The 20902-nt window shown below is 35.6% G+C and overlaps 1 protein-coding gene and 1 pseudogene across 3 annotated transcripts; both read left to right on the top strand.

Annotated features, from left to right (window-relative positions):
* Nucleotides 1–1371: 1371 nt before the first annotated feature.
* LOC110804478 (uncharacterized) lies at nt 1372–4348 on the top strand (annotated as a pseudogene).
* Nucleotides 4349–6383: 2035 nt separating this feature from the next.
* On the top strand, nt 6384–12427 carry LOC110804472 (protein DEHYDRATION-INDUCED 19 homolog 3). 3 transcript variants are annotated; one of them, XM_056831491.1, is made up of 6 exons: nt 6384–6672; nt 6798–6958; nt 7948–8026; nt 8566–8592; nt 8698–8827; nt 11890–12427. In XM_056831491.1, exons 1-6 carry the CDS (start codon nt 6603–6605, stop codon nt 11996–11998), a joined length of 576 nt encoding a protein of 191 aa, XP_056687469.1. In that variant the 5' UTR covers nt 6384–6602; the 3' UTR covers nt 11999–12427. The 3 variants fall into 3 exon arrangements, with proteins under 3 accessions (XP_056687469.1, XP_056687467.1, XP_056687468.1); XM_056831489.1 differs by having other exon boundaries at nt 6387–6672; nt 8566–8827; XM_056831490.1 differs by having other exon boundaries at nt 6392–6672; nt 6816–6958; nt 8566–8827.
* Nucleotides 12428–20902: the final 8475 nt, after the last annotated feature.

The raw sequence follows: 20902 nt of genomic DNA, 5'->3' as shown, positions 1-20902 counted from the left end.
GAACATATTGGTTATGTAAGGATCGGTTCTGATGTAGACAAGATCTTTGCAGATTTGAACATGATCTGGACATGATACGTACAGATCAGTTATGATCTGGATATTATTTGATCCTATCAGTTCTGGTATAGATATATAATGGTTCTGATCTATAAAAATCAGTTTTGATATGGACATGACCTGATCATATCGTTTATGATCTGCACTTAATGGTTTTAATTTGGACATGATGAATTTGAATGTTTTGTTAATGTTTTTTTTATGCCGTAAGTAATACTCCCTCCGTATTTATTTAAGGGATAGATTTGGCCGGGCACGGGTATTAAGAAGAACAATTGAATGAAATAAAGTACTCCGTAATAAAACAAGTGAGGTTGGGTAGATATTTTAATAGGTAAAATAAGTGGGGCAGGCCCGGCCATAAGGAGGTCTGGTCGGACCTACAGCACCAGGCCCAAAATTTTGGGGGCCCAAATTTTTTTTTTAAACCGGTTTTAAAGTTAAAAAAAAGAAGAAAAATTAGCATCTTCCTTCTAACTTCCCTCCCGCAGTCCCGTGATTCCAGTGAAGTTCTTCCTCAAAATCTCAAAACTCAATAACTCTTCAAATTCTCTCTCCTTCCCATTCTTTGATTTCCCAAAAATCAGTCAATTAGATAATTAATTTCCTTAATTATCTCTCCTAAAAACCGAATTCTTCTCCTACAATTATGAAAAAATTACCGTTCATCTTCGTTTTCAGATCTATCAATCAATTCAATTCATTTTCTGAGAATACCCACCCAAATTCGTGGTGTTCAACGGACAAATTTCATATATTTATATATGAATCAAGATTCAAGATCTATTCATCTACAATTTCGAATTCTTTTCAATTCAAAATTTCGAATTCTTTTCAATTCAAAATTTCGAATTCTTTTCAATTCAAAAGAGGGGAATTGACGAATTGGGGAAATTCGGATGAGCTTTGTGAATTTGGAAGCCGGGCCCGAAGGCTGAAGCATCTGCAGGAACTCAGGAAGGCAATTTCGGATTTCTTCTTTTAATCTTTTTCTTCCGTTAATTCGTTCTTCGTTTGGCAAGGAATCCAGGTTATATCTTTCTGACTTTCTTTAATTCTTTCGTTCTTCGTTCTTGGGTTCTTAATGATTTTAATCTTTTATATTTTTATAATTTTATTGCTATAATTTTATGTATTTTTGAATTGTTGTTTGATTTTTCAATGCTGAAATATTTAATATTGTATTTGTAATTGTTAAATTGTAGTTATTCACTTATTTTATTTAAGTTTTCAATTATTGAATTATCAATTATGCCTCCTAAAATCAGGAAACATAAATCTGGTTCTGAAAAACATAAATGGAAAAAAAGAATGGAAGAGTTAGATTTGTCTCTAAGAGGATCTCTGGATAAGTTTGTTGTAAGGGAACCACCTGTAGAGAATGAAAATAATATTGGTGGACCTAGTGGTATAGAGCAGCAGAATGTAGAAACTTTAAATGAAAATGATAATTGTGCTAATGGAAATGATGGTGATGATGTGCTTTTAAACGAAAACCGTAGTGTTGGTGGAGATGAAAATAATGAATCTGATCATAATCATCCTATCGACAATGAAATGGACCTTGAAAATGAAAATAATGATGGTGGGAATAATGTGGATGATAATGTGAGGCAAGAAAACAATGCAAACCAATCTGAATTTTTTTACACAGTAGATATATTTGATCCGAGAAATTGGGATGGCCTTGATTCTAAAATGATTGATATTTTGGCAGTCAAAGGTCCTAAAAGAGATTTGTCCTTTGATAAAGGTCCCAAAGATAGATTATCTAAGCGATTTTCTGCAACTTTATACTATAGAGTCTTATCTAATGGAGAGAAATGCGATAGAGAGTGGCTTGTTTATTCGAAAGAGCTTGATAAATGTTTTTGTTTTTGTTGCAAATTGTTTAAAAAAGGTTATGGAAGAAGTCAATTAACTAATGAAGGTTTTGGGGATTGGACACATGTTAGTATAAGACTAAAAGAGCATGAAACAAGTCCTGAGCATTTTAAGAACATGGGAATTTGGTATGATTTGCGTCTGAGGTTGCAAAAGAATGAGACTATTGATAAAGTCGCTCAAAAACAACTTAATAAAGAAAAAGAACATTGGAAAAAAGTTATACAAAGAATCATTGCAATTTCAAAATTTCTGGCAAAATATAATTTAGCATTTCGTGGTACAAATGAGCGACTATATCAAAGTAATAATGGAATTTTCTTGGGATTTGTTGAAACGTTGGCAGAATTTGATCCTGTTATCCAAGAGCATGTTCGGCGTATTACTAACGATGAAATCCATGTTCATTATCTTGGCCATAACATCCAAAATGAGTTAATACGTTTGCTTGGTTCTGCAATCAAATCTGAAATTATCAAGAAAGTTAAACAGCAAAGTATTTCTCTGTTATTCTTGATTGTACTCCTGATATTAGCCACCAAGAGCAAATGTCTTTAATAATAAGATATGTTGATGTTTTTTCAAAACCCATGATTATTGAAGAGTCTTTTTTAGGATTCCTAATTGTGAATGACACAAGTGGTCAAGGGCTTTTTGATGTTTTACAAAAAGAGTTGAAAGATCTTGGTCTTGACATAGATAATGTGCGTGGACAAGGTTATGATAATGGAGCTAATATGAAAGGAAAACATCAAGGAGTACAAAAGAGACTTTTAGATATAAATCCTAGAGCTTTTTATACTCCTTGCGGTTGCCATAGTCTAAACTTGTTGCTATGTGATATGGCTAATACTTGTGGTAAAGCTAGGGATTTTTTTGGGATCATTCAACGAATTTATACGATATTTGCAAATTCCACAAAAAGGTGGAAAATTTTGAAAGATAATGTTAAAGGATTGACTCCTAAGTCTTTATCATCCACTCGTTGGGAAAGTCGTGTTGATAGTGTTAAAGCCATTAGATTTCAAATGATTGATATACGTGAAGCTTTACTCCAAGTAGCAGAAGAAACCACTGATTATGATAACAAAGGATTGAGTGAAGCTAAATCTTTAGCAGAAAATGAGCTTTGTGATTTTGAGTTTTTGGTAGCAATAGTTATTTGGTATGAAATACTATATGCTGTTAACTTGGTTAGTAAAAATTTACAATCGGATGATATGCTACTTGATGTTGCTATTGAAAAAATAAAGGGCTTGGATTCTTTTTTTGAGAAATATAGAGAAACAGGTTTTAATGATGCCCTTAACACTGCCAAGGAGATTGCTCTTGAGATGAATGTTGATCCTGTTTTTCCTCAAAAACGTGAAATTCGTAGAAAACGTTTTTTTGATGAGAATCCAGATGATGCACCATCTGTTTCACAATCTGCAGAGGAGTCATTTAGAGTAAATTATTTCTTATTCATTATTGATCAAGCCATTGTTTCTCTTAAGAGGAGATTTGAGCAATTTCAAGAATATGAAAATCTATTTGGCTTTCTATTTACTTCTTATAAGTTGCAGTCACTTGATGATGAAAGTTTGAAGTCATGTTGTGCTAACTTTGTAATTGCACTTGAGGATAATAGTGGGCAATCTGATATTAATGGGGACGAACTGTATGTCGAGTTAAGGTTACTTAGAGAATTTTTGCCTCGACAAAACATGGGACCATTAGATATCTTAATGTTCTTGAAAGGTCATAATTTTTTTCCTAACACATTTGTTGCATACAGAATTTTGTTGACTGTACCTGTCACCGTTGCATCGGCCGAGAGAAGTTTTTCCAAATTGAAGTTGTTGAAGTCATATATGCGATCTACGATGACACAAGAAAGACCCAATGGATTGGCGATGATGGCAATTGAGAACGATATTTTGGAAACAATTGATTATGAAGATATAATTGATGATTTTGCTTCAAAGAATGTTAGGCGAATGTGTCTTTTTAAGTAATAAAAGATCAATGTCTTTGGTTTAATGGTTTTGTTGAGATGTTATCATTAATAATAACTTAGTTTTAATTAGCTTTGTCTTTGGTTTTGTTGCTTTAGATTCTGGTTTAGTTTTTGGTCTTGGTCTCTGGTTTGCTCAGGCCAATCTGTTGTTGTTGTGTAGGCCAGTTGTGTTGGATAGTTCTGTTGGATAGTTGTGTTGGATGGTTCTGTGTAGGAAATTTGCATTTGTGTTGTTGTGCAGGCCTCTTGTTCAGTGTTCCTGTTGTGCAGGCTGCCACTCTGCCAGGCTTACTGCAGACCAGTGTCTGCTCATCTGCTGCTTGCACTGCTCATCTGCTGCCTGACTGGTGCACAGGCTGCCTGATTGGTCTTTGTTGTTGTTGTGCTCTACTGCCGCAGTGCTGACTGCCTGCTCTTTGCTCTGCTGATTGCTTGGTCTGCAATGCTGCTTGCTCGGCTAACTGTTGAGTGTTTGCTTTGTTTGTGCTGCTGCGGGCTCTACAACTCAACTGCTGTGATGCGTGCTCTACTGCAGTACTGTTGTGCTGCGTGTGCTGCGTGTGCTGTTGGCTACTGCCTACTGCAGTGCTGCTTCCTCTATTGGCTACTGCTGGGTGTTCTGTTGCATGCTATACTGCTTTTTTTTTTTTTTTGAGACTGCAATTCCATGTTTTGCATTAATTGGATAGTTTAGTGTTTTGCAGAATGTAGTAAACTGTACAATGAAGACTACAGTTTAGTGTCTTGCATTGATTGGATATTGTTTTGCATTTTCTTGTGTAATAAAAACACGGAGTACGTCTTATTTACAAAATAAATAAATAAATAATGCTTATAGTTAATATTTGCGCTAAAAAAAATTTTTTTAGGGGCCTCATATGAGCTTCGTTGATAAGCTTAGCACCGGGCCACCAAATTGCCGGAGCCGGCCCTGAAGTGGGGACCATGTCATTTTTATAGGGTGGGAGGTGGGGTATAGTTCTGAAATTATTTGTTTAATATGGTGGTGGGACATAAGATATATTAGATAGATTATTTAAGTAGATGATGGTGTTGATAAGTTACTAAAAATGGCAAGTGTATCTCTTAAATAAATATGGCCGGAAAAGACAAGTGTATCCCCTTACATAAATACGGAGGGAGTAGATTTTAATTGCACCGACGACAACATTTTTTTATTAAAGCATTAACAGTAATAAAATATTAAATATAATAATAATGACATCAATATATAATAATAATAATAATAATAATAATAATAATAATAACTGCCACGGGCCGGGTTGTGACTGATGTGGCTATTCGGAAGCGGGTCAAGTCGAAGCACGTTGCAGGGCCATTGGTTATGGCTTTCTTCCGTTCTCTTTCTCTTCTTTGGGGGAGCTGGATAAGGATGATGTTGCGTTGCTGAACCGGATTCAGAAGTTTTGTAGGACACAGGACATTGGGGCTCGTGCTACTGCTCATATTTTCACTAGGATAGGTTTTGCTATAGCCAGAGGAGTGGGGGCCCAGATTGTATCTCTGTTGCCCACTAATTATTTGTGAAATGTTTGACTTTGTTAGCATTTATAATAATAATAATAATAATAATAATCTAGTCTGATCTGAATTTATTTTTCTGATTCGATCTGATCTGATCTGATTAAATCTGAAATATAAGTAATAAGGTTCTAAAATAAGGTGAAATAAACAGGGCCTTACTCACGTATTTTTTTTTAATTACAATAAATAATTCACTCACTACCTCACTTTCATCTTGTTTAATAATTTCAACACTTCTAAAATTACGTATCCGATCAAAGTGTATTCTTTAATAAAACTAGATTAAGCCCCGTGCATGCACGAATAATTTAAAATTATGTGATTTTTTTTTTTTATATATATTTCGTAATTTATTTGACTGAAATATTTCGCTCCTTAAAGTTACTACATGATTAATAAGCGTATTTATGTAATCATTTAATTCGGATGACTCAATTTTCGCCATACTACGTATTACGTATTTTATATGCTTGATATGCTAATTTGACCTAAATACTTGATATATTAATATGTTAATTTTTATATGTTAAGTTATATACTAATATGTTGATTTTAATTTAGGTATATAATTTCTGTAATAGATAATTTCCATAACGTGCACCGTAGATTATGATTCTATATCGTTTTTTCTTTTTCTTGGCAGTTTCATGATTCTCTATCAAATCTATTACTGTAATCTATCAAATCCTTGCAAATTGCCTTTAATATTTTGTAGTACACAATTTTAGTTTTAGTAATTTAAGAGAAAAAGGAAAAAAAACTTTTTGGCGGAAAATAATCGCACTAGGAATTAACACGTGTCATTCTTGGTGTCTTTTTTAGTACATAGTAAAGTAGTAATAGATAAGGAGTGAATATAGAGAAAAAGTCTTTTCCCGTAATTCAGAAGCCGTGGAAGCTAAGTATCCAAACAGCCCCTTAACTCTCCGGCTCTCCCTCCCTCAAATTCTCTCTCCTCTTTTCCTGTTATATTCACATCCTACATCTTTTCCGAAAAAAAAACCCAAAACCCTCATTGACTTGTAAAATATTCAATCTGTTTCATTTCATTCAATCACATAACTATTGCTCCAAATTACCCAAGTTTCAGTTAATTTAATTTATTAATTTATCAATGGACGATCGAACTTGGAGTTTTTCCCTCTCTACTTCTTCTTCCAAGTACAATCAGTCTTCTTACTCTGGTAAAGCTCCAAACTTGTTGAATTGGGTATTTTTTCCCTTTTGATTTTTGAGTGTTTTTTTGCATTTGATTTGGTCGTAATTGATGGGTTTTCGTTGAATTTTTGTGGGTGTTTCTTAATTTTAGCTTTTGATGATGGTTCAGATAATTTATTGGATTATGAAGAGTATGATGGAGATACTGATGTTGAGGTTGATTATCCATGTCCTTTTTGTTCCGAGGATTTCGATATTGTTGGATTATGTTGTCATATTGAAGAGGAGCATTATGATGAAGCAAAAAGAGGGGTATTGTGCTTTTATTTACTATAAACCGACCTTTTATTAATTTCTTCAACTAGTTGATTGACTATTAATTGTAGGTCGTATGATTGTGATTTCATATTCTTTTGATGTAGCTACGGATTAAGTTGAATGTATAATAGACTTGCCTTTTTTTTTTATAAATGTTATCGGTATTTTCATGCCTTTCTCGGGATAGGTTTCTGCACATTGTTGGGGAACTTAATAGGGTGGTTCTAGAAGATTACAGGTAGGATAATATGGTTTGATGGTGAGCTAATGTATTATGAAGGGTGGGATTATTTGAGGGGTTTAACTGTTGTCGTCTTTGTAGCCATTGTGAATATTCTTAGGCTCTTCACTGATGATGAACATGTGGACTTAACATAGTGTTTTGGCTGACATTTTATGGTCACTGTCTTGTAGAGTTGTAGTTTATGCCAAAAAAATTGAAGTCTAAAGTCTTTTATTGTATATCCTGGCATGAATATAATATGCTGCTTGGTTATCGCCATGGGAAGGATCTGCCTAAAGTTTCCATAAGATGGGTCCGGTTCTCGTGAGGTCCCAACGGGGTTGTATGCAGAACTAAATTACTGAATGTCAATGATTGAATAGGCTTAAGGGATACACCAGCAGAGCCATTTTTTACCTTTTCATGTTGAAGGTTAGAAGTACTTTGAAACGTGAATATCCAAACAAGTGGTAGTTGGGAGGTGCCTCCATGTATCTTGCCAAAATGCATGGCCAAATATGTTTTCATGCATAGGCCAAAGGTGGAAGGGATCTCTGTAAAATTTAAGATAGGAAAGGGGGGGGGGGGGGGTTCAAGTGTTAGGAGTTAGGACTGCAGTATAGAATATAGATCCTAGAGATAATGTGTGCACAGGGTTCTATATCCAAAAATATTTACGAGGCTTTATTAGTTACTGTTATTGTAAAGTTCTTTTATTTGAAGTCTGGTGTGTGATTTTTAACGGTGACCCTCTTGACAGGTTTGTCCCATGTGTGGTACAAGCGTTGGAGCAGACCTGGTTGAGCACATAGCTTTACAGCATGAAAACATCTATAAGATATCCTTTTATCCCCCCCCCCTCCCCTAAATTTGAGGTTTTAGTGGTCGATTGTGTATTCAGAATAAATTTCTACTCTATGTTTCTAAATGCACACCTGTTTATGAATTTATGCTTGTATAACTAGGAAAAGGTTACAGGCAAGAAGTAAGGTCTATGAAAAAGAAGGAAAAAAGGCTAACAAAATATATTCTTCTGAAATAGGCACTATATGCAAGGGTGAATAATTGGTAGACTGAGTTTTCCTGTACTGTCTGCATGATTTCAATGTTTAAACTATCCAAACTACCATGTTCTCCATTGCACCGAGTACACTGGACTGTTATTTCTACCTGAATGATTGCTTATGAGCTCCCATGTTTTCTTAGGGAATCCCAAGACTCCTTGACTTTGGTTTGTGCTGCTTTAATAGTAAAAAGCTTGACTTCTTGAGCTCGTATGATGATCTTATACCTCTTTTGTTTTGTTGAAATTTTATAATAATATCGGTTCTTCTCTCACCTAAAAGTTGAGAGTTGTTTCCTTGACTAAGAACTTACAGCGAGAACAAGACTAGACATAGTCATGGTGATTCTCAGTCTACTCTTGCTTTATTAAGGAAGGAAATGCTAGAGAGAAGTTTGAAATGTCTTCTAGGAAACTCTTCATCTGTGGTTTCTTCCTCTGATGCAGCTGTTGATCAATTACTCACGTCATTCGTCTGTAGCTATTCAACAACTCCTGAGACTGAAAGTAAGCCGTCATGTTCTAAAGATGATTCACCTGTAAAAGAGGAAGTCATGGAGGAGGATACACTAGAGAGGTAGTTCCCTGTTTTACATGTTAAGGATTACTTACTTCCCCCTTGTTATTTTCGATTAGTTGGATACTTGGATCTAGTACATGGCTTTTGTTTGATGTGTCGGAGACTCGGAGGAATATTATTCTGATCCAATGTTTTCATGCTGCACTTTGCAGTGTCATATTACTTTGTGGCATTTTATCTGAAAGTATAACTTCAATGCCTGTTAGGTAATTACTAATTAGATGCAATCAATTATGTATAACATGCTTCGGCTGTCAAAACCTTTAAGGTTTTCCATACTTTTGTTGAGTAATAATGCGTCTCTGATGCTTGCTATAAATTCTTATGGATGATGTATGGCATAGTTTAGATGAAGTTGATTAGGCTATGATATTTCAAAGTAAATGGTAAAATGAGAGATCAGACTAAGATGAACATAGGAGGTAGGATAGGCGTTAAGGTCCTGTGATTGACAGGACTCATGAGCAAGATAACTTTTTTCCATGCGATTTGCCAGATCTTAGACATACAGGGTTAAAAGTTTATGACATGTTAGAAGATGACATTATCGCATTATTTTGGTTTAAATTCTCAAACTGAAGAGAATGTTATGCCATAGTTTGGATGGATTACGACGTGGAGTCATGGACATACAAAAATAAAGGAACACTGTTTTTTTTTTTTTTGTTTCTACTCTGCAGAAAAGTTGTATTGGTCTGTTTGTTGAAAAAAATAAAATTGATATGCATATTGGTGTTATTCAGTTACTTAGCAGGTAAATCTTTAAATATGAATGTTTGCTGTAAATTGAGAAATCTAGTGGAGACAAAAAATCAGTGTCAGAAATTGGAGTTTATCATGGAAAGTAAACTCCAGCTCAGCAGTACAGCGTGGAGAAGGGTTAAACTCTCAGCTGGGACACGGGAAGGATGAATCTGTTACGAAAATCAGTGATAGTTCACATAAGATAACAGAAATGGGGTCTAGTGGACTTAGAGACTGAGAGTAATGGGAACTCAAAGGAGAATATGTGCTACTGAGATGACATTGGGAATTTTCCTGGATACTTGGACTAGTGACAAAACTTAGAAGTGGCGAAAATTAATGGTAACTTCTTAACTTGTGCGACGTAAGAGATACATAGGAGGATTTGGAGACTCAGAAGATGAATTAGTAGTACTCAACAGAAATAAATTTTCTACAGAGAGAATTCCTGTGATGTTCTGCTTTAAGGCAGCTCTGGAAAGAATTCATATGATAATCTACCATGCTTCTTAAGGGTGATGATTTTGTGATTATTATACCGTTTTAAGAAGGATGATCGAATGGAAAAGACTTTTCCAACTTGTTGATATCTATTTATGGAGTATATTACTGTTTTAAGAGTAAACAAAAGTAAGAACAGATAAAGTCATGAACCGTGCCTATAATTTGTGAAGATATAAACAGAGGGTGGGGCAGGGCCGAACCGGTAAAGCCAAAGGAAACTGTTATTTCAAATCAATCACTCCCCACCCTAATAGCTGCATTTTCAGCCCCTTCCCCCTGCTCTCTGTATCCATTATGCCCTTTGGTTGTGGCTGTTATCTAGCACTAGATCCGTTTTTCAACTTATTTTTCTTAGGCGATCGAAAACTCTGAAATCACCTCCTTCATTAAAAAAAATTACTGCTGCAGATAATATGTATTTCTTTTGATCTGTGTCATAAATCAGATCTAACTCCTGGTTGCTTCATATTTGGCTGTTCATGGCTGTTGCTGTTTGTGGTTGTTTTGTTACTGCTGAAGTGGGTGCAGTATGTGGGACACCTGACTCAAGATCATCTTGATACGGGTGTTTTAATAGCACTGTGGCCAGTATTGGGGTTTTGATTAGTTAAGTCTGACATGTATCTGAATATCGGGGTTTCCTTATATTGTAGTCTGTTGTGTACTATAGATGTTTTACCCAAGCTTTAGATACGAGCAAGGCATCTAGTAGAATTCAATTCTCTGGTGTGATTTCTTCTATCCATACAAAACATGGGTCTCTGTGGTTTGGTTATCTTAAAAAGTTCATAATTCATACATGTTTTCAGTTCTTTGGAATTTTTGCACTTTTGAACTGCAATTTGTATTTCTCATTCTCTGCTGGGTAAAACTTATACTTCGTATCAAGGAATTTGTGTTCCTTATGTTTGTAACAGCTTCTTCTGCTAATTGTTAAAAACCTATAATAGAGTGACTAACCTGGACGACACTCGTTAGCCTTGTCCCATGAAACCTCAATACCTCATTCATCAATTGATCTACTCCAGAGTGCTTGCTAAGTTGCTAACTTCTATAGGTGTGAGCCAGTATACAAGATGTCTGTCTGTTCATGGTAATGCATTTTAATGCACTTGACTTTTTCCCGGTGAGTTCATTTTGAAACTGTGGAAACAAAGTGGTAATAGACATTAGACAATGAAAGATGAAGAGCTAGTCGACGCATAAGTCAGATTTGACAACCCCTGTGTGGGAACATCCTAAAGTAAAAGATTTTCAGCACAATTTGCTCCTGACAGAACAAACAAATCCTTTACCCCCTACCCCCCCCCCCCCCCCCCAACTAGGAAAACCAATGCAGTAGATAAAAGAATTTCCGAGTTGATGATTTCAGCTGTAATTGGACTTTTCATAAGCTATTTGTCCAGACCAGCTACTTTCAACGTAACAGGGAGGTTATTGATGGAGTAGTCACCTGGAAAAATTTAAAAAGTCTCTGGCTTAATGTTAGGAAACAGATTAAATATGTGAGTTAGTGCAGGTCTTTCGGAAAGATATCTGTTTTACTGGCCTGTATTTGTTGTTACTTATCTAGAAATAGATAGTTCTGATTCCGGGATTTGAGTATACTATCAATTCAAAGGCCAAACACTCTTGGTGGGAAGAAAGCAAATCAAAGTTTCATGCTTGCTTCCTTGTTATAACTTATAAGTATCATGCTTGCTTTTTGCTGATTGTTGCAGAAAGAGTGAAGTCACTCCCTTGTCAGTCACACTTACTTTTCGAATATTTTCTCTTTCTGAGTTGGTCTCTGACCTATATGGTAATGGCAGGGGCATGAAAAACTGTGTGATATCCGAGGAGAAACAGGAGGAACATGCACAAAAATGCAAATTTATGCAGTCACTTTTGTTCTCAACTATCCTTGATGATGATTTATAGTGGTGAAATTGTGGCAATAGTATCAGCTCTGCGGAATAATGCTCCAGCTGTTTTGTTATGGACCTAACCGTGTAACTTAAGTGAAGCAGATGAAGGAATCAGGCTGCAGCAAGTATTGCTATTGGCAACGTAACAATGTAACTCTCTGCACATAGTATTTACCGTGTGATATGGATCTTGTTGCGAAGAGGTGGACTGGCTGCTTTCTCTGTCATGGGATGTGATTTGGAAGCCATTTCAGAGGGTGTTTATGGTGTAGGTTGCAGAATGGCAGCTTTATAGTTTATACCTCATCCTTGTTTCTGTTTTATGTTTTTGGCAATGCGTTGTATGAGATGGTGGTAAAATGTCTTATTGTGAGACTGATATGACTCTTTATTTCAGAAACGATACCTATACATTGTCAGGGCCCTCAGGGGTTATTTTTCATCTCACTGACTGCTTTCAGAAAATCATAATCAGAGTGTTCATAGCCTCCAAAACAATCAAAAGTAATGCAGTAGGATGAAATATTGAGCTAAACAAATTTATCAGGCCCTAGTCCAAATGAGGGCATATAAACAGTGGTGGACCCAGAAATCTAAGAATGATAGCGTACCGTTAAATATAAAACTTCAAAAACGGTGAAAAAGTACTTTTAAAAACGAAAAAATGGTGTAAAACAATTGAAAGAAGGAAAGAGCAAATAAAAATAACATGAAGATCGCAACATGTGGGATTCGAGCACTCTTGCGTGGAAAGTGATGACCAAACCACTGAACCAACCAACAAGATAATGTATATACGTAGTACATACTATTAACCTTAGTTCATTTTTGCCGAAAGTAATGGCAGGGCATGTGCCCCACCAGACACAATGCTAAGTTCGTTATGTATATAGACTAGGAACTATAGAGTAATGAATATTCATAATTCAAAAATCATAAGATACTGATAGAAAATTGACACTAAAGTGAATTCAACGATACCAGAAAGTTAAACAAGTTTTTTTCCCCTTTTTCTTCCAACTGCACCGTATTACCAATTTACCATGATTCGAGCACCAAAATTACATAACAACAACGTCCACATTATAATGAAGAGACCTTTACACAAACCGACAATCTTGATACCATGCATTACACTCTTTTGAGCAAGAAATGGTTGAAGTCCCAAGATTAGTTTTATACTCTATCACGCCCCCTCACATGAAAGCCCTTTGGGCTTGAAGTGTGGATGCAGCATAGGCCTCCTCATACCTAGCGCAAAATATTCCACTTTGAAAGGAGGGGTGGGTGAGATTCGAACCCGTGACCTTTGCATCACGTTGGCTCTGATACTATGTCAAAGAACCAACTCAACCAAAAGCTTAAGCTGATGGTTGAAGTTCCAATATTAGTTTTATACTCTATCAGAAACTTCTATTCTATAAAAAGACTATGGAAGTGGCGTTAAACTTTGAAAAGTTCAAAAAATTCCATACAACTTAGAGTGCGTTCTATTCAACTTATTTGACCTGAACTTATCTGATATAAACTTATATGAATTGATCAAACCTGATTGACATGATTGGAACCTATAGAAATTATTAATAATAATAACTTTTTAATAATAGTGAAGTATTATTAATAATAATAATAATAATAATAATAATAATAATAATAATAATAATTAATAACCAGGAGTAATGACTAATAATATTAATAATTAATAATCATAATAATTAATATTATTTATTATAATAATAATAATAATAATAATAATTATTATTATAATAATATTGAAACTCATTAGACTTGATTGGAACTTACTAAACTTATGAGACCTAATTGCAGTGGCGGTGCCAGGAATTTTTACTTAAGGGTTCGAAATTTTCGGACAAAATATAGTTAAATCAAATATCATAGTCCAAAATCTAAGTTACAAGCAATAATTCCATGGTTCACATGTATTACTTCAACAACATTTATTTATTTTTAAAACCGATCCTAATAGAAAGGAATGACAAATTAATAAACCCGAATTAAGAACGAAATGCACTAATTCCCCTTAACATAACCCCTGAGACAAAAACCAAGGCAAAATAAAACTTATCATAACCTATTTCAAAAACAGATCGGCTCAAAACAAAACATATCATAAGAAACCCTTGATTACAAGAAGCAAAATGCCAGGAGATGGGAATCGAACTCCCGACCCTTGGTATAAAAGCTGCTTAGCTTCAACCACTGCAGCGCTTGGCATCCAGCTGATAGTATTTTGCGCTCATTATAACTTGGTTTACTGTTTAAAACTAATCAGAATTTTGCAGTTCCAGTAAGGGTTCAGTTGAACCCACTGAACCGTTACTGGCACCGCCACTGCCTAATTGTAACTAGTCTGAACTTATGTAAACTTATTGAAACTTATTGTTTAAAGGTGAACAAAACACCCCTTAGGATTTTTTTTTTTTACATTACCTTCTCATCATTGCTATAATTGACCTTTTCTATAAACACGCATTTTTACCTTTCACTTAAATAAAAGAAGGAAAATTCTTTACCGTACTTTCTTATTATTGACCTGATATATTAGTTAGATAACATTGTTTCGTATAAAGTCTCATTAAGGCAATACAGTTGATATATTAGTTAGATAACATTGTTTCACCAAATGAAAGAAAACTATGTATCAAAATTTTTTTGTTTAGTTCATTATATTGTCAAGATCAAGTCAACAATAAATTAATATCTCTCCTCCTAAATTCCAGAAGTGAGTTCCAAATTACCTCTTGCAATCTCAATTCTAAAAGGGAACTTCTGAAGTTATTTTCGTAAATGTAATCCCCCGTAAATTTATAAATTTTATTAAAAAATATATTCTTACGTATAGTTATTTATATTTAAATAGAATTTACAAATTTTAGTAATAAATATATAATTAATGTATATTTATTTTATTTAATTACATTCTAAATTTAATGATTTATGCAATCAAACATAATTTTTAGAATCATACTTTGAAAAGAATTTGAATTACGAAAACACGTTTGAATTTGGAAAGCACTTCAAATCGATTTTGGATTCAAACACTAAAACCAATTCTAATCCTAGCCCAATTAGTAAAGCCCACAAGTAAATAAACCCCAAACCCCAAAAATTTACTCACAATTATTCCCTCTCCTCTCAACTCACAAACCCACAAACAAATCACGTAACTCTCTTTCCTCTTCCTTCTTCTCTTTCGTTTCTTTTTTATTTCTTTGTTTTTCGCTCCTCCTCACCTTGTTTCTTCTTGGCCGTCGAACCAGCACCACCGCGCGCGACCCTGCGCCGCACCACCTGCACAACTGTTGCTGCCCCGCCCAGTCGGCCTCTGATATGTTCATATTTTATAGTGTTTTTACCCCCGTCCCTTAGTAATTTTTGATCTCAAATGAGCTCTTCGGAGCGATTTTTAGTACTAATGTGCTCCTTGTAGTGTGTTTGTAGTTTCAGGTTCATCATTGTAGGAATTGGCATATTTTTGTGCATTTCCTACTCATTTGAATCAATACAAGAGATTATGTACTTTCGAGAGCACAAACATTAAGTTGGAAAAGTTTTGAAGCAAAGCGAATAACGAAAGAAGTAGAAAATTGACTATAGTCCACTATTTTAATCATAACTCAAGTTCTACCACTCCAAATGAAGTAATTCCAATTGGTTTGGATTTTAGACTTCAATAGCTTTCCAACAAGTGGTCACTCGCCTAATTCAGACGAATAACGAAGGAGATATGGCGTTTTGAAGATTGAGGATCGTGCAGTTTCGACACGCGCCCGATCGGGCGGGCTTCGCCCGATCCGGATCGGGCGGTCATTCTGGGCGCTGTTTTGGGCATTTCGCAACCGCCCGATTGGGCGGAATTTCGCCCGATCGGGCCGACTATCGAGCAGTTCGCCCGATCGGGCGAAGCGCCGCCCGATCGGGCGACGCCAACCCCTGATGCTTTTTCGCGTTTTTTCTTTCCGGTTTTTGGCTTGTATTTTGGGCAAACTATAAATACTAGCCCTTTTATTTTTAGTAGACATCTTATTTTCTAGTATTGAACCTTAGTATTATTTTCCTTAGCCTAGTTTTCCCTCTAGTTTATGCAAAAACATTTAGTTTAATTCTCAATAAAAATTCAAGCTTTCATTTCCCTTTGTTCTTCAAATAGGTATTATTTCTTATTTCAATTCATTGTCTTGCTTTAATAATGCTTTCAATTATGATTATTGCTTTGTTTATTGTCAACATGCTTGAGTAGTTTAATTTCTAGGGTTGGGGATCCATGAATAATATGAAGGGATGATTGAATGATTATGATTGCTGGCATTGTAATTGATTCCTATTGATTGGTTTATTTCACTATACAATTAGCTAGATTTGCGCAGGTTTAATTGTGGTAGTTATGAAATATCAAATTAAGATTCGAGAGATGCAATTTGATGTTTAGGCTTGTGTCAATAGGTGGAATTAGAGTTAATACGTAGCGAGAGCCCGTTAATTCTAAGTCTATGATTAGTATCGACTTGAGAGAGCATGCTAGTCTAATTAATTACTTTGTTGATTATCGTGATTGTTCAATGTCCTGGATTATTATTTGTTGGCGAACCTATACCCTAGATTCCTTAATATATTGATTAATTCGTGTTTAATTATCGTTTGTAGTCTTAGTATACAAACTACCAACCAACTCTTGTTCGCAATAGTCTAGATTAATTAATTGATAGTAGAAAGAACGCATGTTTCCCTGTGGATTCGATCTTGACTTCCCTTGCTACCTAGCTAGTGGACCTTAGGTTATTTTTGATTAGGTGATACGACTTTAGCCTGTCAAATTTTGGCGCCGTTGCCGGGGAAACGGTTTTATTTTCTGCTATTAATTTTGTGGTCTAGATTATTTTCTTGAGTCTCGGAGAACTTCCAGTTCTTTGAGACCATGTATATATTTTATTATATTTAGTTTATTTTTTTTTCTGTTTTTTTTGTTGTTGTTTTGTTTTCGTTTTTTTGTTTTTTTTGAAAATAAATGGATTATTGTTCTTTCCCTCAATTCGTAAATGAGCCTTTTTGGGTGTATTTTGATAGGCTTAATGATTTTATTGGTTACCACAATCTTAATCTTTGGGATTCTTGTGGTTTTGCTTATGGTGGTTTAAATGAGTATACAAGGAATGTGATAGAAAGTAGATTTAATGGTGATTTTCGAGCCTTGTCTTTGGATGATATGTGGGATTACTATATGTGGTTTGCAAGGGATTTGTATGAGCGTGAAATGGCCATTCATGTTACATGTGCTAATCCAAATTATGAGCATAATCTACATGTTTCTACCCCCTCTCCCTTGAATGCTTGTTATAATGAGGTGCATTCTAATGTTTATGATAATCATGTCTATTCTAATGACTTATCTAACCCTTGCATGGATATCAAAGTTTTGCCTCATGATTCCACTATTGCTTCCCACGTGTATTATTGTGAACCCTTGCCCAATCCTGTTCAACCCGAATCAGAAAGCAGAGATAGCTTCTTAGAGGAATTAAGAAGATTAAACTCTGAGATTGAGATTCAGTGTACTAGATCTCAAGAGGCCACTAATGAGATTATTAAAGCTAGTAAGGCTACTCTTGAGAGATTTAGAAAAGTTCAAGAAATTATTGAAAATAATGATTCGAGTTGTGTTGGGGATGGGGGTCAACTGAGTGAACCCATAGGCAACCAAGAGTGGGAGGAACTTATAACCGAGGTTGAGGATGAGTTGGAGGATGATGATTTAACTGTTGGATCAATGGATGAAGGATCTGTTGAAACTGAAAACCCATATGTTATAAAGCAAGTCCATGAGGAAGTTGAAGTTGATAAAACCCTTGTTGTTGTGTCAACCCCTACCCCTCATATTCCAAGTCCAAGAAGGGTTATTCTTAGCCCCGTTTACACCGTCTCACTCCCCTTGTCTTTTCCCATAAAACCTTTGCTTAAGGATCTTCCTCCTCCCCACGAAAATCAAAATCCCAATGACCCAATAGAGTATGTTCCTCTTTGTGAATCTTTTCCAGGTACTTATAGTACTTACAAAGAAGAGGTGGATGCTTTGCAGAGAGATCTATATGGTGAAGAGCCTATCCACCATGAATTCCAAAACACAGAGAGAGCTATTTCATTGATCATTGATGTTGAAGAATCAATAGTCCGCAAAAACAACTTCCATAAGGAGAGTATGCCTACTTTCTCTTTTTCTTCTTTTTCCTATTCTTCTTTTATTATTGTTTTTTCTTTTTGTTCTTCTTCCTTTAGGCATCCCACTCCTTACTGGCATAGAGTTCGTTGGGATTTTATGCAAATGGCGTTGTTGATTATCGTACATGTCTTGTTGCACAAAAGTTGTGCGAGTGCGCATGATAAGCTTCTGCGCTCGTTGGTTGGTTACTTACTAACCAATCTCTTTGCGGGAGGCACATAAGAGTTGGAGCCGGAGGGGTTCAACGAAGATTGACACCCTCGATCTCCACTCCTTCAAGCACTGAGGACATTTCTGAATTCGGCTTGGGGGAGGTATGTGTTATTGCTTTCTAGTGTAGTTTATCGCTTTTCAAAAAAAAAAATACCAAAAATACGTTCCGATGAATACAAAAACCATGCTTCCCTGTGCCCCTTGATTGTAAACTGTTTTTATTCTTGGTTTTTGATGACGAGCATTGTTGATTTGTTAACCATGATTTGAGATTCGATTTTTTTGATGCCTTAACATGAGTCAACCTTGACTAACTGTTTGTGGACGTGGTGCTTGGCTAGTTGACTTGGTTAGGAATGTGTGATAGCTTCCTGGTGTGTCGTTGATTTTGAGTATTGGTTTGCAACTGTTAGTAATGTTTTATGACTCTTATACATGCACATTGAGGAGGATGAAGGCATTTTTCTATTTAGGTAGCCTTCAGATGAAATTAGATACATTTGTTCCCTCCTTTTCTACCCATGTTGTTGCTTGTGCCCTTTATTCGGTGACTAGCCACATTACAAGCCCGCGAAAACCCCATTGGTTACTAGTCCCAAGCCTAGCTTGGGGGAGCTAATAGTAGTGAGGTGAGGGAGTTGTAGTATTGTTGAAAAAGGAGTTCGTCTTATCATGTTTGTTGTTGAAAAATGAGTTGAAAATGAAAGAGATGAAAGAACAAAACAAATGTGAAGGTTTCTAAAAGAAAAGGGAAAAAAAAAGAGATTGAAAAAGAAAAGAAAGAGAAAATTCTATTACTCTCAGAAAAAGTTCAAAGCATTGTTTCAATCGAGTTTTGCAAATTCATATCCTTATAAGTGATTGGTAATAATTGTGAAAAAGGCAAGAAAGTATGGTGTTGGTTATTTCTTGTTTTGTCATGTTTTGAGTGGGAGAGTTATGGTCATTATATTGGTTGATCATGGTTTTATTTAGGATTTATGCTCCCCAAAGCCAAGGCTTTAAGCTCACATTTTTCCCAAATTTACCGCACCCTTACCTAATTAAGCCTAACATTACAAGCTTTGAAGACCTTCCGACCTTTGTGCATAGAGTCGTACTTATGTGAAAATAGTTGTTTATCAATGCAAGTTATGACATGACACATTCCGAGTCGACTACTAGGTTGAGTGTATGTTTTTCTAGACACACGAGTGTTGTGAGTTTGGGAGGGCATTGTTCACTTATATGTTGGGAGGAGAGCGAACGGGTACATCTTTTATCCGCCACATAAATGAGTGACGAGTGTGTGAGCACTAGTCTTGAATTCCATTGTGCATTTGTGGTTCTCTTTGCGTGATGATTGTTAAGGTGGATTAGCGGTCGAATAGATTTGATCGGTTGACATTGATGCATGCTTGTTGGATTTTACCTTGAATCGTATTGTTTTAAGATGTGTTTGGGGTGAAGTTGATTTATGTATTCATCGATGATTTCTTTGCTTAGGGACAAGCAAAGATCTAGCTTGGGGGAGTTTGATATGTTCATATTTTATAGTGTTTTTACCCCCGTCCCTTAGTAATTTTTGATCTCAAATGAGCTCTTCGGAGCGATTTTTAGTACTAATGTGCTCCTTGTAGTGTGTTTGTAGTTTCAGGTTCATCATTGTAGGAATTAGCATATTTTTGTGCATTTCCTACTCATTTGAATCAATACAAGAGATTATGTACTTTCGAGAGGACAAACATTAAGTTGGAAAAGTTTTGAAGCAAAGCGAATAACGAAAGAAGTAGAAAATTGACTATAGTCCACTATTTTAATCATAAATCAAGTTCTACAACTCCAAATGAAGTAATTCCAATTGGGCTGGATTCTAGACTTCAATAGCTTTCCAACAAGTGGTCACTCGCCTAATTCCGACGAATAACGAAGGAGATATGGCGTTTTGAAGATTGAGGATCGTGCAGTTTCGACACGCGCCCTATCCGGCGGGCTTCGCCCGATCCGGAACGGGCGGTCATTCTGGGCGCTGTTTTGGGCATTTCGCAACCGCCCGATCGGGCGGAATTTCTCCCGATCGGGCGAAGCGCCGCCCGATCGGGCGACGCCAACCCCTGATGCTTTTTCGCGTTTTTTCTTTCCGATTTTTGGCTTGTATTTTGGGCAAACTATAAATACTAGCCCTTTTATTTTTAGTAGACATCTTATTTTCTAGTATTGAACCTTAGTATTATTTTCCTTAGCCTAGTTTTCCCTCTAGTTTATGCAAAAACATTTAGTTTAATTCTCAATAAAAATTCAAGCTTTCATTTCCCTTTGTTCTTCAAATAGGTATTATTTCTTATTTCAATTCATTGTCTTGCTTTAATAATGCTTTCAATTATGATTATTTCTTTGTTTATTGTCAACATGCTTGAGTAGTTTAATTTCTAGGGTTGGGGATCCATGAATAATATGAAGGGATGATTGAATGATTATGATTGCTGGCAT

This window comes from Spinacia oleracea, chromosome 6 (assembly GCF_020520425.1).
Source record: "Spinacia oleracea cultivar Varoflay chromosome 6, BTI_SOV_V1, whole genome shotgun sequence".
Taxonomy (NCBI): Eukaryota; Viridiplantae; Streptophyta; class Magnoliopsida; order Caryophyllales; family Amaranthaceae; genus Spinacia; species Spinacia oleracea.
Note: the sequence above shows the minus strand (reverse complement) of the source record. Positions and strands in the feature narration are given on the sequence as shown.

Bases quoted from the DNA above. Each gene is read 5' to 3' on its own strand.
- LOC110804472 (XM_056831489.1), top strand. From the start codon at position 6,603: ATGGACGATCGAACTTGGAGTTTTTCCCTCTCTACTTCTTCTTCCAAG. The intron at 8,027-8,565 runs TATCCTTTTATC...TAAGAACTTACA, and splicing joins GCATGAAAACATCTATAAGA to GCGAGAACAAGACTAGACAT. The intron at 8,828-11,889 runs GTAGTTCCCTGT...TGGTAATGGCAG, and splicing joins GAGGAGGATACACTAGAGAG to GGGCATGAAAAACTGTGTGA.